This window comes from Lepisosteus platostomus, chromosome 14, assembly GCF_059453375.1.
Source record: "Lepisosteus platostomus isolate fLepPlt1 chromosome 14, fLepPlt1.hap1, whole genome shotgun sequence".
Taxonomy (NCBI): domain Eukaryota; kingdom Metazoa; phylum Chordata; class Actinopteri; order Semionotiformes; family Lepisosteidae; genus Lepisosteus; species Lepisosteus platostomus.
The window spans coordinates 34116234-34130306 of NC_142624.1; the positions used below are offsets into that span (position 1 = coordinate 34116234).

General features: G+C 43.6%; 1 protein-coding gene across 1 annotated transcript in view; it reads right to left on the bottom strand.

Moving 5' to 3' along the window:
- The window catches only part of ube2f (ubiquitin-conjugating enzyme E2F (putative)), a 68287-nt gene that overhangs the window by 5956 nt on the left and 48258 nt on the right, over positions 1-14073 (bottom strand). Inside the window, exons 8-9 of the mRNA XM_088605816.1 lie at positions 8607-8639; positions 6532-6594 (exon numbers count right to left, since the gene is read on the bottom strand). Of these exons, the coding sequence (XP_088461942.1) occupies positions 6532-6594; positions 8607-8639 (96 nt within the window). The remainder of the gene's footprint in view (positions 1-6531; positions 6595-8606; positions 8640-14073) is intronic.

Consider the following 14073-nt stretch of genomic DNA (forward strand, 5'->3'; position numbering starts at 1 on the left):
GGGGCAGTTCGTTACAGCCCCAGGATGGTCTCGCCTCTTCTCCTTTCCAGGGCCGTCTGTCAGCATAACTGCTGTGCTGACAATAGGGACGTTAAAAAAAAAAGTACGGTCTGAAAATACCTGTCAGCAACGCACATAGAGGAGGCATGTTTCAAGTTCAAGTTCAAGTTTATTGTCATTACACTCATATACATGGTATATGGTATAACGAAATGCTATTTAGCTAGCTCTCGGATGTCTACCATAAAAACTGTTAAGACATTCTCCCCTTACCCTGCAGTTACAAAAAAGAGAATAAGTATTTCAACTCATAAGCAATGTCAAAAAACAATCCTTTCCATACTCTTGCAAGAAGACTACATCCATATTTCCTTCATGCCATAATCCATCTGTCTTTGGAATGAGTTGATAAATGCTAAATTGACTCAACTGGTTCTTCTAAAAACAAGTTAGAATGAAAACCTGATTAGTGAGTCTTCCTGTCAGAGCATTACTACGACAATGTGACATTCAGACAGGGTGTGAAATGTTTAATTATGATAACACGGCACAGAGACGCACACCTATGCAAATATGTTTGCTGATTAAGACAAATGCCTTTGAGACAAAATCATGGTGCTACACGATGTGATTAATATTGGGACTGTGCTGCTATAAAAGGAGTTAGAACATTCTGACTTTGCTGTTTCAGCAATTTACTCCCTAAGAGAAGCGACAGACTTGTATTAATTGTCCCATGTGGGACGGAATTAAAATAAGACCGCCCGTCACTGGCAAAGCCTTGCGAGACACCCTATTAAGTCACCCAGTATGTAACACGTGCAAATTATTCTCTTGAGTCCTTGGAGGGAAGCACAGTCTTTGTGTGTGCTTGGAGATCGAGACACAGACCCACAGAGCCTGCCTGAGACAAGATCCCCAGACCCAAACTGCAAGGCAGCTAAACACAGGAATCAAAGACAAGTTGTTGTCATGTAAAACGATGACAAACCACTTGTCTCGACTGCCGCAGAAGCACAGCAGCTCTCCTTGTTATTCTGCACCAATTCTCCCCTTTTCAGCCCTGCTCCCTGAGGCAGTGAGCCTTTCACCGACTTGCTTGCTGTTTGCTTTTCTCTACAATCCTGGGGGCAATTAGGTTTCATAGTACAGTGGTTCATTAGCTCTAACTGGGAATTTGAAATTGAAAGCTGATTCATGGTAAAACTGCCAGGCCCCTGCGTGGTGCATGTTAGTGATAGGAGCTCATTTGAAGCCCATACAGTGACTTGCTCCCACACCCACGCCAAAAAAAAAGCAAAGGAACCTACAGTGTTTACACTAAGCATGGATATTACTTTGACAGCCTTCTGTTACTGTGCTAGCTTGTTAGCTAACCAGAAGGACTGCAATCTGGATTGCAATCCTTCTACCATTAAAAAGCTGCGCTTCCCAACAAATATTAGTCACCTACCTTTATTACCAGCTGGATACCGAAATCGAAAACATTTCTTAGCAGTACAGTTATTGAAAGAGTGAGACAGAAAAAGATTTAAGGTGTAAGGTCACGGGCATTGCAATGGATTTCCTATCTATGTACTGATTTCTGGATGATTCAGAAAGCTTATCCCAAACAATCAACAAAGACACTGCATTTTCCTCTGTCTTGCTTTAGAGCCGATACTGCTATGCTTTAGCCTAACTAGTATTAAGAAAATCATGTTCCAGGACCTCATGTGCAGACACAAGGAGCAGTCCTGAAGCCTCAGCAGTGAGTCAAGTGTAGTCTGACATGAGGATTGACACAAAGCCAAAAAAACTGCGATTGTGACAAAATGACCTCATTTGGGAGCATTGCATGTTGAAAGTGGAGAGACTGACATGCCTTAAACTCGCCCCGGTCAGGAGCAGCACAGAAGAGGACAGATGCTGCGTGGACAACTCCAACACTGAGCACTGAGCACGCTCTCTGGGGTGCGGAACGAGCCGCAGCTCTTAGCGCACAAGAGCGCAGAGGGCTTCTCACAGAGACTGTGAGATCTCAGGCTGTGATGCAACAGGAAACGGTATAGCTGATCCAAGTCACATAGCATGAGGAAAAATGTGGAAGTCGTGTTAACATGCACGCATGTGGAGGAGGCCAGCGACCTTTGCCCCGCTGTCTGGCAGAGCCCGCAGAGATGCTCCTCACGTACAGCGCGCCGCTGTCGCTCAGAGACGTCAAGCCCGACTGAAGAAGTCAACTACCACCTGCCTCACCGTCACCCTGGAACAGAACGGGCAGTGAATCCTCACGAGTAACTCTTACTACACACGGGGGAAAAAACAAACAAACAAACAAACAAAAAAAAGCAACTACTGTACTTGCAGGAAGCGGACAGTCTGAAGGATTTTTGTAAACGGGCTATAACAGGGGAGAAGCTTGGGACAGCGGTAAGTTTTCATCTAAGACATACATGTCCTATAACAGTGAAAACAATTGCAATATATATTTAGTATTGACTGATCGTAATAAAACCGAAGCGTCAGAGTGCTCATTACAGAGCTGGTCTTCTGCACTCCAGTTGCAGAACGCCCCCCTCAGTTCCCTCGAACTCTAATCTGTGTTCGAATTCAGTCGGCTCCCTGTCACGACACCTCTCAGCCCAGTACAAGTACAGGTTACTGATCCCAGCAGCACCTTTCACTATTAAAGCTACACTTCTTTTCTCTGCCCATTAAACATTCATGTGTGCTGCAATTTTAACCGAGGAAGGTGATAATTTATAAATAAATGGCATCGATCAATATCCTGGACAGAGAGAGAGAGAGTCTCCAAGTGAAATGAAAGAACCCAAAGCCAGAGCTTTCCTGCTGCCACGTTATAATGCCGAAAGGAAACAAAACCGAGGTCTCCGGTCTTAAAACCCAACAGGACGACTTGCCTTGCCTCCAGTTTTCTGCGGTTCTCTAGCGTGTGAGCCTGACCCAAATTGTTAGCTTGGCGAGAACGTAGCCTGGGTTACGGTTACGCTCCCAGGAGAGAGCCGCACAACGGACAACAGCTTCCCACCGCAGAGGAGCTGTTTCCTCATCCATCCCAGCGGAGACACTGCGATTGTCTGCCACGGCGCTCAGCGAGCCAGCCAGAGGAGACGGGGGCCTGTTTTTGACACGGTTCCACTCATTCATGCGCAAGAACCATTCAAGGGGAAACGAGAAGATGGGCAGACCCGCACTCGAAGGACTAAATTAAACTCCACTCCACTCAATCTTCTTATGTAAAATTGAAAACAAAATGAAACACCCTTGCAAAAGGAACAATTCATCAGCAAAGCTCAGTCTAAAGTACATACAAGAAACAGCATAATCAAACAGCTACACAAACCCCCCTGGCACGTCTGCTCTTTCAGACAGGGGTCATGTTATAGAAGGATGTGCTCTTGATTCAGTTACTGCGGAAACGAGGTCAAGTCTGCCCGATGCATGTGAACTGTGAGCAGCCACACACCGGCCACACATCTCCTCAAACGTCTGCATTCATTTACCCATCCCAGGAGCACCTTTATTTTATTTTCATGTCATCATTTACTGTGATTTCACAATGTAAAGACAGGCTTTTAGCGGGAGAGCTGCGCTTTGCTGCACAGACTGCCACGAAGAATCAAACACGGCAAACAGAACAGAAAGATGAAATTCTCAATGGAATCAGATTCCGGTAACAATGAAGCAAAGTCATGCTGATCTTCGGATCCGTGTTTACAGAACGCTTCCGTAGGGAAGCGTCCTCTGGTGCTCGGAAAGCAAACAAGTCTGGCTCTCAGGAAACAGATACGGGATTTACTCGCATTATGCTAAAGTGGGGCAGGAACCTGCTAACATTCTAGACATCAAACTGCTCTTTCTGTAAAGGCATACTGCAGCAAGCAATGTTGGAGACTGTTCATTTATTGACGGGGTAATGCAGGAAACTATGCTTTCCAGTCTCATATAAGCAGTGTCAACTAGACTTGCCTTCCTCCAGGTCTTTGAATTAGTTAAAAGAGAGAAGATCTGAAGAATAATGCGAATAATGAGATCACGATTGCTTGCAGCTTGGCCAGAACCTGCAGGGAATTGATATTTCTTTGGTGTCAACTAAATATGAAAGATTCTACTACTGGTTTGAGTAGCATGAGCAAAGGCTAGATATTTTCAGTGATCAGCACTGACGGCAATAATTGGACAGGTAAGGATAATGAAAAAAAAACACTGGCCAAATAAATTAACCAATTATTGAATTATCGGCAATCACGTATTACAAGGATTTCTAACAAGTAATGAAACCAGTCTTAGGCCATCCCAGAGAACAAAAACAAGTCAGAGAGCTGAGTAATAATTAAGATTCCAAATATATGGCAGACATTCAGATCAGGATGTATATGATACAGGGTCTTAGGCTCTGAACATTTTGTGCTAGTTACTCTGAGTAAATCTGAATAGCCAGAAGTTAACTAAATTAATAGTATTTTTCTTCTCTACTGGTACAGTGCAGACAAGGGCATGCAGGTAATAAAACCCAAGACAGGTAGACCCGCTGTGCCAAGGTGAGTCTCATTTGCTTCCCTGCTCATCTGTAGAGAGGAGTCCTTATTTTAAGGCTCAAACACATGGCAATGACATTCTTAGAAAAAAAAGGGCAATATTTTTACTCACTAAGGCTATATTACCCATCCTTCCTCTAAAGACTTCTGTTTGTGTGTTTCCAGGCGATTACAGTCTGTCTACTTTCCCATCTCCAAGAGATTGATCTATTCCTTTGCTGTGCAGACAGTCATTTCATGCACTGCACAGGCCCACTGAAATGTTTCTCCCCTCTAAATGCCCGGAAAAACTAGGGAAAGCCATTTGGAATGTTTGCCAAACACATTGCTTAAAGGGCACACAGACAGCAGAACAATTTCACTGAACGTAACTAAGAATGACTAATTGTTAAGGTCTTGCATTTCCTCAAGGAAATTCACACATTTTGTTAGGTGTGTAGGAAGTCTTTTTAATCTGAATTTCACAGGGACATCTGGGGAAAGGCCAAAAGAAATGGTTCTGCTGGTATTGTTAAGATGGAACTTGTAGATTTAATTTACAATGCAGAATAAGGCATAAGAGTTTTTTTAAAAACTGTTGGTTTTTGAGTTAAGTAATTGGGGATTCACGATTCAGAGCCCCTTCCCTGGATGCAAGCAGATACACAGCACAAAAAAACCAGAGCAAGACACTCTTGTAAGAACTGCAGCTCAAATTGTATTTTTAACTTGCGTGAGTGATGCCAGAGCTCTGCTCAGTTAAGTGCAGGTAAAGAAAAAAGGGAAATGCCAACCCTATTAACGGCCCTAAAGGATCGATCTCTTCTTTAGAAAAGGTGAGACATTTCGGTATGTGCCCTAGAACTGTCTAGGGCTCAGAGCATTTTCCTTAATGTTTAATACTGGCCTTTAATGTTTCATGTTGATATAAGCACTGAGTTGACACGCTTTTAGGAATCCCATTTTCATTCTTTTAATGTATTTTTCATTGATCTGCCTCAACAGTCTCCTCCCCTAGGTGCTTTGATAAAAAAGTCTTTCATTCTTGAAGATTCTGCACACAGCTTTTAGTGGATAATAAATAAGACAAAAAACATCTTACCACCGTACAACAGATTCAGTTTTGTTCTGCGTGACTTGAACAATCTAAGAAAGCCCTGCATTGGAATTTCACTACTGATTCCGCTCTTTGGAAGTGTGAGGTGACCCTGTTAACAGAGGAGGAGAACAGCAGCATCTGACGGCTCTTTAAAGTGTCTATCCCAACGACTTTTCCTTTCTTTGCTCATATAAAACCTATGGCAGGGCATGCAGACCACAGCATGATTGGGTTCCTATCCACACAAAGGAAGACTAATAATCAAAATACAAGATTTCAGTATTCTGGCACAGGTTTAGCTAACAAAAGATTGGAAGATTTGCAGCATGCAGAAGTTATGAATCTAAGTCAAGACTCCAGAGGGACAAGTACAGAAACCAAATTGAATATTTGACCATTCATTTGTATAGGAGGGAGTTGCCTTTCCCCAGACACCATCTCTGCACCAGTCAACCACATCCTGCTGTAGGTGTCAGGCAGACCTGATACTGCACATGTTATCAAAACATGAGATTTTCCTGGCCAAGGACACAATAACAGAACAATACTCTCCCAAGATCCCAAACATGTTTCTGGACCATTCTTAAAAGAAAAATCAATGCGTCCTTGTTTTAGACCCAGGCTTGTGTGGTTTGGAGATGAGTGTTTCCGTGGCCTTTTTGCGTTAGATAACTTCAGTCTTCTGGGCATGACTTCCCCGTCTTTGCCATTGTCCCTGCAGTGGTACAGACCACTACAAGCACTGTATACTGCAGAAGACTGGGAAACTACCACAGAATAAAATAGCAAACCAACAGAGACTCTGGCCAAATAAGCAGGTGGAACAAACCTAAAAATGTGGTCAAATGTAAAAAGACCACATACATTCAGTGTAGTAGATACTAAAGGGGTCTTTTCACAGCTGGACTTTACCTTATCACGCAGATGGTGTTCTGCTGCTTCAATGTTCAGTGGGTCATCAAAATTCAGTAGATCCTTTAGAAAAGGAAAAAAGTCACATGTTAAAAGCTGTCAGAATCTCCACACTCCATTAGCAACTTGGTACAAAAGCCCATTTATACTCACACACTTACAGCAGTGTTTTTTTTTTTTTACAGCTTCATTATTTCCAATGAAGCCCAGAAGGAGGTGTGTTCTTGTGAATCCTTGCGCTGCCTGCTGCCTGGAGCCATGTTGGGGTAATTCAGTGGAAGAGACGCATGGTGTATTGGAAGCCACGTAAAGCTCAGTTATTGGAAATGAATTAACTCAATCAGCAACGGTGTTTGAGCACATGTGGTGGTGTCCCCCCTCGCCCAGCCCAGTAAGCCCTGAAGCAGTGAAACCGGCTCAGACACCAGCGGTTGTGGTATACATCATTTGTGCTCGGTACTCACTTATTATTCAAGAGAAGGATGAAATGTAAATAGATGAATACTTAAAGACTGTGGGCTGATAATTCCTTTTCTTCTCTTAACAGAATATTCTGTAACAGAATAAACTGTCCCTTTGTGGTGCTATTGTATGTAGCCCAGCTTTTCAGTGTTGAATTATGCGAGTCCTACCTCTAGGGTAGCAGGACTGCATGCAACCAGTAACGAACACTTTGAGCGTGTGCCAAAGTGTGCACAGGAACTGCAAGCAATTACGTGAGGCGCTGCGTACCACTGATCCAGTACACATCTTGAGGGAGGCGAGGTGAACAATACATAAATACAAGTTTTCAGACTCCTAAAGGGCAGTGAGAATTCAACCCAGCGGACTTCTTCAGAAGCAACAGTGAAACGCAGACCAGAGGACTCAACTGGAAATGGGGGAAAGCATTTAAGTATGGGAAGCACTTCTTTAGACAAAGGGGTATGGGTGTACCCAGACATGTTACTCAAGCTGCTATCCTGGATAAGAACTTCAATGGGATAAATTCGTTACTGGATAGCAAGTGGACTAGATGGGGTGACTGGCCTCCTTTACTTTGCTAAGCCTAAAGTGTAAAGAAAAATAACTGCCTCTTCCGTATCTTAGGGCAACTATTCAAACCCCCATAAAGTTCTGGGTTGGCTTCTCTCATCTGGACCTGCTCAGGATACAAATGTGTAAAACCGTCTAATTGGGCAAAATACGTGGGCCAGCATGGTGTCAATCAGAGATTTGGCCTGGGAAACCAGCATCGAGCGCGCTGATGACATCGCCCTGCCAGTGAGCGGCTCGCTGCGGATGAGGAAGATGAATATCCGAGTGACCTCCTCACCTCGCGGCAGGCCATGGTGTGCTCTCACCAACTAAGCGCAGGCCGCATTAGCGGCGCAGTGTAAACGCTGTTCTTTCCAGGGAAACTGCAATTGCGAGACATCCAAGGGAGACACTGGTAGGGGATCCTGTGGGACTGAACTCTGCAGGGCCTTGATATGTATATTAAGCGTTCTGACCGGCTGCAGTCTGCCCTATGAAGTGCAATAACCCTCCACTTCCCCACTTCCCTCCGGGCACACGAAATCATTCACCACTCACTGAGGTATATGCAATAATGAACAGCCCAGAATGGTACAACAACATTACAGCTGGACTATATGTGAACTCAGAACGTGCCGTTTCTTAACCTACATTGCAGGGTGGAAGAATGTCCAGTTCTCAAGTCTCTTCAATCGAGAATTGTTGCAATGGGAAGCAGATTTGCATTTGAATAAGGACCTAAACTCCAGCCTAAAAACACAAGTACAGTGAGTACTCCTTTCCGCCAGGTTGAATGTTTTTAATTGCTTCCCACTGTGTAGTCATTAATCAGAAGGAACGCTTGGAGCTGTTCTTGCGTTTTCAGTGCCAATCACATCGGTGGCTGTCATTCTAGCACCCTTCCAGGAAACACAATCGCGCTCCTTTGAGCTCTGACGACTGCTAATAAGGCACTGAAACGGTGAGAATAGTCCTGTGTCTCAGGGTGTTAATACGGCCCCCTGTGGTCCCTCCCTGCTCCCCATGCAGGATGGCCCATTACAGAACCCCGTACTTACAGTGAACAAGGAGTTGAGCCCCCACACCACATCCTGAAACAAAACAACAAACACTGTTAGTGCTAGCGGTGATGGCAGCGGTACTAATTGGAATAATGGCTGAAATTGCTCACATGGAAACGAACAGCAATGAACTTGCTGTGTAAAAGTAAACTACAGCAGGGCTTACAAGACCTACACTCCAGGTCACAAAGAGAATTTTATTTTCTATTTCACCTGCAAAGAAGTAGAATGATTATTTACATCTTTTCTTTACATACAAATGTTTGTAAGCATGCATGAAATGTCTTAAAAACATTTTCCATTATGAAGCCCAATTGACAAAGGTAAATATTTCCTCCTGAGCTCCAACTATACTGAATTCCAGTTCCAAAACCACTTACACTTTTGTTTGGAAGTTTTTCCTGTTGCACCTGGGTTTTACAAATGTATTGAGACAAGATTTGATGTAAAGGAACGCAAATTGAATACAATGTTTTTAATCCTCCCTGTGGATCCAAGATCACTGTGTTCCACTGAACAGGCTTTATCAACACTGACAAAGAGTAGGACAGGTGCTGACAACGTATGCTCTCCTTGATCTGAAAGCAATGCACCAAGGAATGAAATGTACAGTTGATTGACAAAACAGTGCTATAAAAGAAAAAACTAGGAGCAAGAAAATTCTCCTCTTTCAACACCTGAATTCACATGTTTAACTATAACAATATATCTACTGAAAGAACGCCCACACACACAGGCAGAACACTGCCTCACTGTATGTGCCAATGAAACTGCAATAGTTTCAAGAGGTGGCATGAATGGCTCTTGAGAATCTGTTGGTACAATTCGTCATACGCAGCTGTATAAACTAGTCATCTCAACAACACACAGAGGTACAAACGTCTTGGAATGAATAAATAATTCAGATGGAGTCAAGACAATTGCATGCATGCGTTTAGGACAAAACCAGAAACGAAAATACTTTCAAATGATCTTTCCCTCTATTTGTTAATCAAACCACGCCAGTGAAGTATAAAGTATTGGCACGACAATGCTTTAACTGTCTGTTAAAGTACAGGTGCCTTCATGCGAGCAAAGTATTCAAGTTTCTATTTGTGTAGACCAGCGCACTGCATTTGTCCAGCTTTACATTACAGAACTACTGCTAACAAAGCTGGGAAGTGCCAATATTTGTTTCAAAATTTAATAAAGAGATTCTGCTAAACCCGAAATCATTCAGTGCTGTGCAAAGGTCTTAACCATCAAAGACAATGGGGAGTTAAAATATGCATGTGATAAGCATCAACAATTTTCTCAAAGGCTGCGCTCGGGTTTTTTACGGTTATAGAAAATTTAATGTATTAGTACGGCTTACTTTTGATAAGAAGTGACAAAGCTTGTCATTTAGGAATTGTTAATTCTTCAGCGACTGAAGGTAAACCCTCCCCTAGGCAGTCAATATGAAGTCCTGTAGTAGCTAATCAATGTTCAGTAGCAGTAGTTACTCAGTAATGTTCACCAATCAGATGGAATTATGAAGTTTTGTTGTTAACATCACTTGTCCCACCCTATACAGTGTGGTACTACAGTAGCAGTGGGGCAAGATGGTGGATTTCACTCCCACAAGAAGCCTATTGGGGTCTACTTGACCAGTCCAGTCCAGCACCTGGTCAGGTGATGGGTGCAGAACTGAGGACTGTGATTTGGACTTTGTCTTTTCTTTGTTGTGGAAACTGGTAAGGAGTTTATCCACCTAGTGGAGAGAGGGACTAGTAAGAATATAAGTGAAACTCAGACAGACTTAAGACAGCTCAAGTTCCGATTCTTAAAACCACTGTATGAAGAAACGAGGTCAGCTATCAAACCTGGGGACTGTCCAGCCCTGTTAATTGTTGCTCTGCTAGAATAAGGTACACAAGAAGACCCTCAGATACTCTTAATTCTGCCTCTGTTTATCCCTTTGTCTTCACAGCCTTCACTTTTTGCATTTTCTAAAGAGCAATTGTAAAGTGATTTCTAAGTTTTGACAACATGCCATATCTACCAGGTCACAGCATGAGTAACATGAGACTCCAGTGTGGCTCTATACACTCGCATTACTTCTGCTCTGGTTTGCACAGTTCAGCTGGGACTGCAGGTTTAGGAGACATCTAGAAATCTTTTAGAGCAAAACTTGTGTCTCTTGGGAGCAGCACTGATCAACAAACAGTTCTCGAATACTGACATCTTAAAACAGTCATAAACACTCTGTAGGAACCAAGAGGAGACCAACAGCAGATGCATTTTGCACACATTTCTAAAAAGCCTATGCTTGCAACCCAAAAAGAAATGAGAAAAGAAATTAAATCCCCCGACTGAAAGGGTTTTCCTCACAGCTCTGCATCTAATAGCTTTTTAATGCCGGTTCTCAGAATGAGCGATTGGACTCTGTGCACCATTTACTTCAGTGCAAATCTCTTCTGCACAGAGCTGACAGGCTGCACAATACCCAGCCAAGCTATCTGTTCAGCCTCTAAACAATGCAATCTTTCAGCAATATCGCTGAAATCCACCTGTCTGCCAAGCACGCAGCCTCTATAATGTCAGTCTCCAAACTCGAAGGAAAAAAGAGACTACAAACTCTGATAAAGAGAACAAACAGGACAAGAAAATCAATGCAAGAAGTTAAAACAAAGGATGAGTCTCAGTAAAACGTAATACATTTTAAAAGACCGATTCTACTTAACGGCTTAATCTATTTTTAAACAACCGGCTGAGATGTGGAGAAGTTCTAACTGGGGGCGAGTATGGATTTAAGTTTTGACCAGTCATCAATAACTGCAAAGCCCCCACCTGTCATCCTGTAACTGCAATGCTAATGCAGCCTACGCAGTGCTAGGGAGTAAACGGGCAGATTAACTTCAGCTGTACTCGGATACAAAATGTGAGTGTTTTGACTGAAGCCCCTAGAATGGTCCTGCTTGCTCAAAGTTAGCACAGAAAAGAAAGGCTGGGGAAAAAGCTTTATTCTGAAGAAAAAAAAAACTGCTGGGAAGAAATTAACTCCGGAGGGATCCCGGGAGCGTTTTCCTCTCCTGGAGACTGGTAGATGAGCGTGGATGGTCTGTCCGGGCCTTATTGTGGGTGCCTGTGTGAGCAGCCATGAGCGGAAGTCTCCTTCACATTCCATGAGCATTCCCAAAGGGCCCACGACACTCCTGGTCAGCCTGCACACTGAGCGCTGTGGAAAGAGGGGTGACCTCTGGGTGCACAACAGCGGCTGTCCAAAGGTGTCGAATCCGCCGCCAAGACAGACCTCATTCTTAAGGTGTGATTACAATACCGACGTCACTGCACGAACTGAAGAAGACAGCAGCTGACCTAATAAATGAACTGAATTTTCTAAGATGACAAAATAAAAAACCCAGAAGAACGAAGAAAACCAGATAAGTTCTTGCACTGAGGCTGTGCATGCAGAGCGCTTCACTATCCCCCAGAAAAGACATTTGCATCTGATTTAATCACCGTGCGCTGACCTTGCGAGCGGGAGGCCCGGAGGAGGGCCGGCAGTGTGGCAGTGACACAAGCTCCGAAAGCACTTCTCCTATGTAGGAGGGGACCCACATGTTCCACCACTGACCTCAGGACTACTTGATCCCGAAAAGATCCCAAAGCACTGCTCATAAGAGCAGGGCTGTTAACCCCAGCGCCCTGCTAAATTCCACACTGGGCTCTTACAGGGTGGCGTCCCTAAAGTCCCCCCTTTAATTCACCTGCTGACGAAAGAGACATTTTGCTCCATAAGATCAGAAACAGCTCTAACACTCCTTTACTTAACCATTTCAAGTCCAAGATAATCCTTGACTTTCATGTGTGCCCTTTCGTCCCCATCTTCCTTGTTGAGCCTGAAGCGTTTCCTTCCCTGTTTGACAGGGGCGGTCTTTGCAATGCTATCGAAAAAGTTGGACAAGTCAGCCAGTGAAGCCTATTACTGCTCCAATTAAAACTAATCACTTCGTGTTAATATCTGCACCCGCTCAACGCACTGGAGTTAAAAATGAGACGAGGGCCAGAGGACACGTCTGTTTGATTTAAGGCGATATTTGACAGGGTTATCAGCTGGTGTTTGCAGTAACTGGTGCACTTGTTGGAGCCTTGAGGTTTTAGTTTTTAAATAGATCTTGTGCTGTAATTTACCTTTACAACATTACAGTCATGAACAGACCTCTTAGGAAAAACACAATCTCAGCATAGCCTTAGGCTTCAGAGGAAGAGAAACAATAATAATATTATTAAAGGGACATAAATGATCAGCGCTCATAGCCTGGGGTCATGGTGCTCCTATGCCTGCAGTAACCACTATAAGATACAGTGTCAAGAGAAAGGTACAAGGACTAAAACGGAACACAGGAGATGTGCAAATACTGGGATCTTCCATTGCGTTTCACAGAGAAAAGGCGCCTACTGTCTATAAGTCCTGGAAGACTGCCGTCAGTAATGGTAATCCAAGGGCCAGGCAAAGCTCACACATTCTTCCCTTTCACTATTTGTCTTTGCTCTTACCGTCCCTTTTTAATTATCTTTCAGATGGATATACAGGAAAGGCAAAACAGCAAGTGCGCGGCAGCGAGGGAGCCATTTCTGTTTCCTGGAAAGCCCTGCCCACAGACACCGGACACCTGTGATGACAGACCCAGGACAGCAGGATCCCAAGCCCTGCCCTTGCAGGACCTCGTTCATGATCTATGAGGATTTATGCACCACTGACTCATGGCCTGCAGAGGGGTAAATCATTGGGCCTGGGACCCCCAGAGGCTTCTTTTCTTCCACTGGGAGCTTGTGTTTTCCTGTCCTCTGTGCCCACATGGTCAACTGTGGCTATACTGTCAACAGCTGAGTAATTCTGTGAAGTGCGCTGTGGTAAACTGCTGTGAAGATCACTATCAAACGATTGAGTAACGGACGCACCGATACACACAACTCTAACACATACATCTCACAGGTGCTCCCCTTATTACCAAGTGAAGATCTTTGCGATTTTGCTTTTGTGTTTTTTTTTTTTGTTTAGCTTTGGAGCCTCTGTGAACATTAATGTCCAGTATGACTTCAGCCAGCAAGAACTACCAGCCATAAAAACCTCTTTCTTACAGGGAGAAAATAAACTAATGTCAGTCCTTGTCTAGACTGAACCTTGAAGCAATCCAATAAGTAATTAAATAGCACATCACATACTTGATCAGCCCAGAGTTTAAACAGCTCTTGAAGCATGCACAAATGAAAGCAGTGTCCTATTAATACAGAGCTTTCTGCTTCAAAAGCATGCTTAATAAGCAAGTCAAAGGTTTAACATTTTAAGAAAGGAAGGGAAGATTAAACCCTCCAGGTAGTTCAAGGAGAATTACGGAAGCACTCATTTTTACTCGGTAAAGGTCAAAGTGAAATTATTGTTCTGCAAAAGCAATCGTTTCACCTACTACGATAAAAATACTTCTGTTGGTTCAAGTAA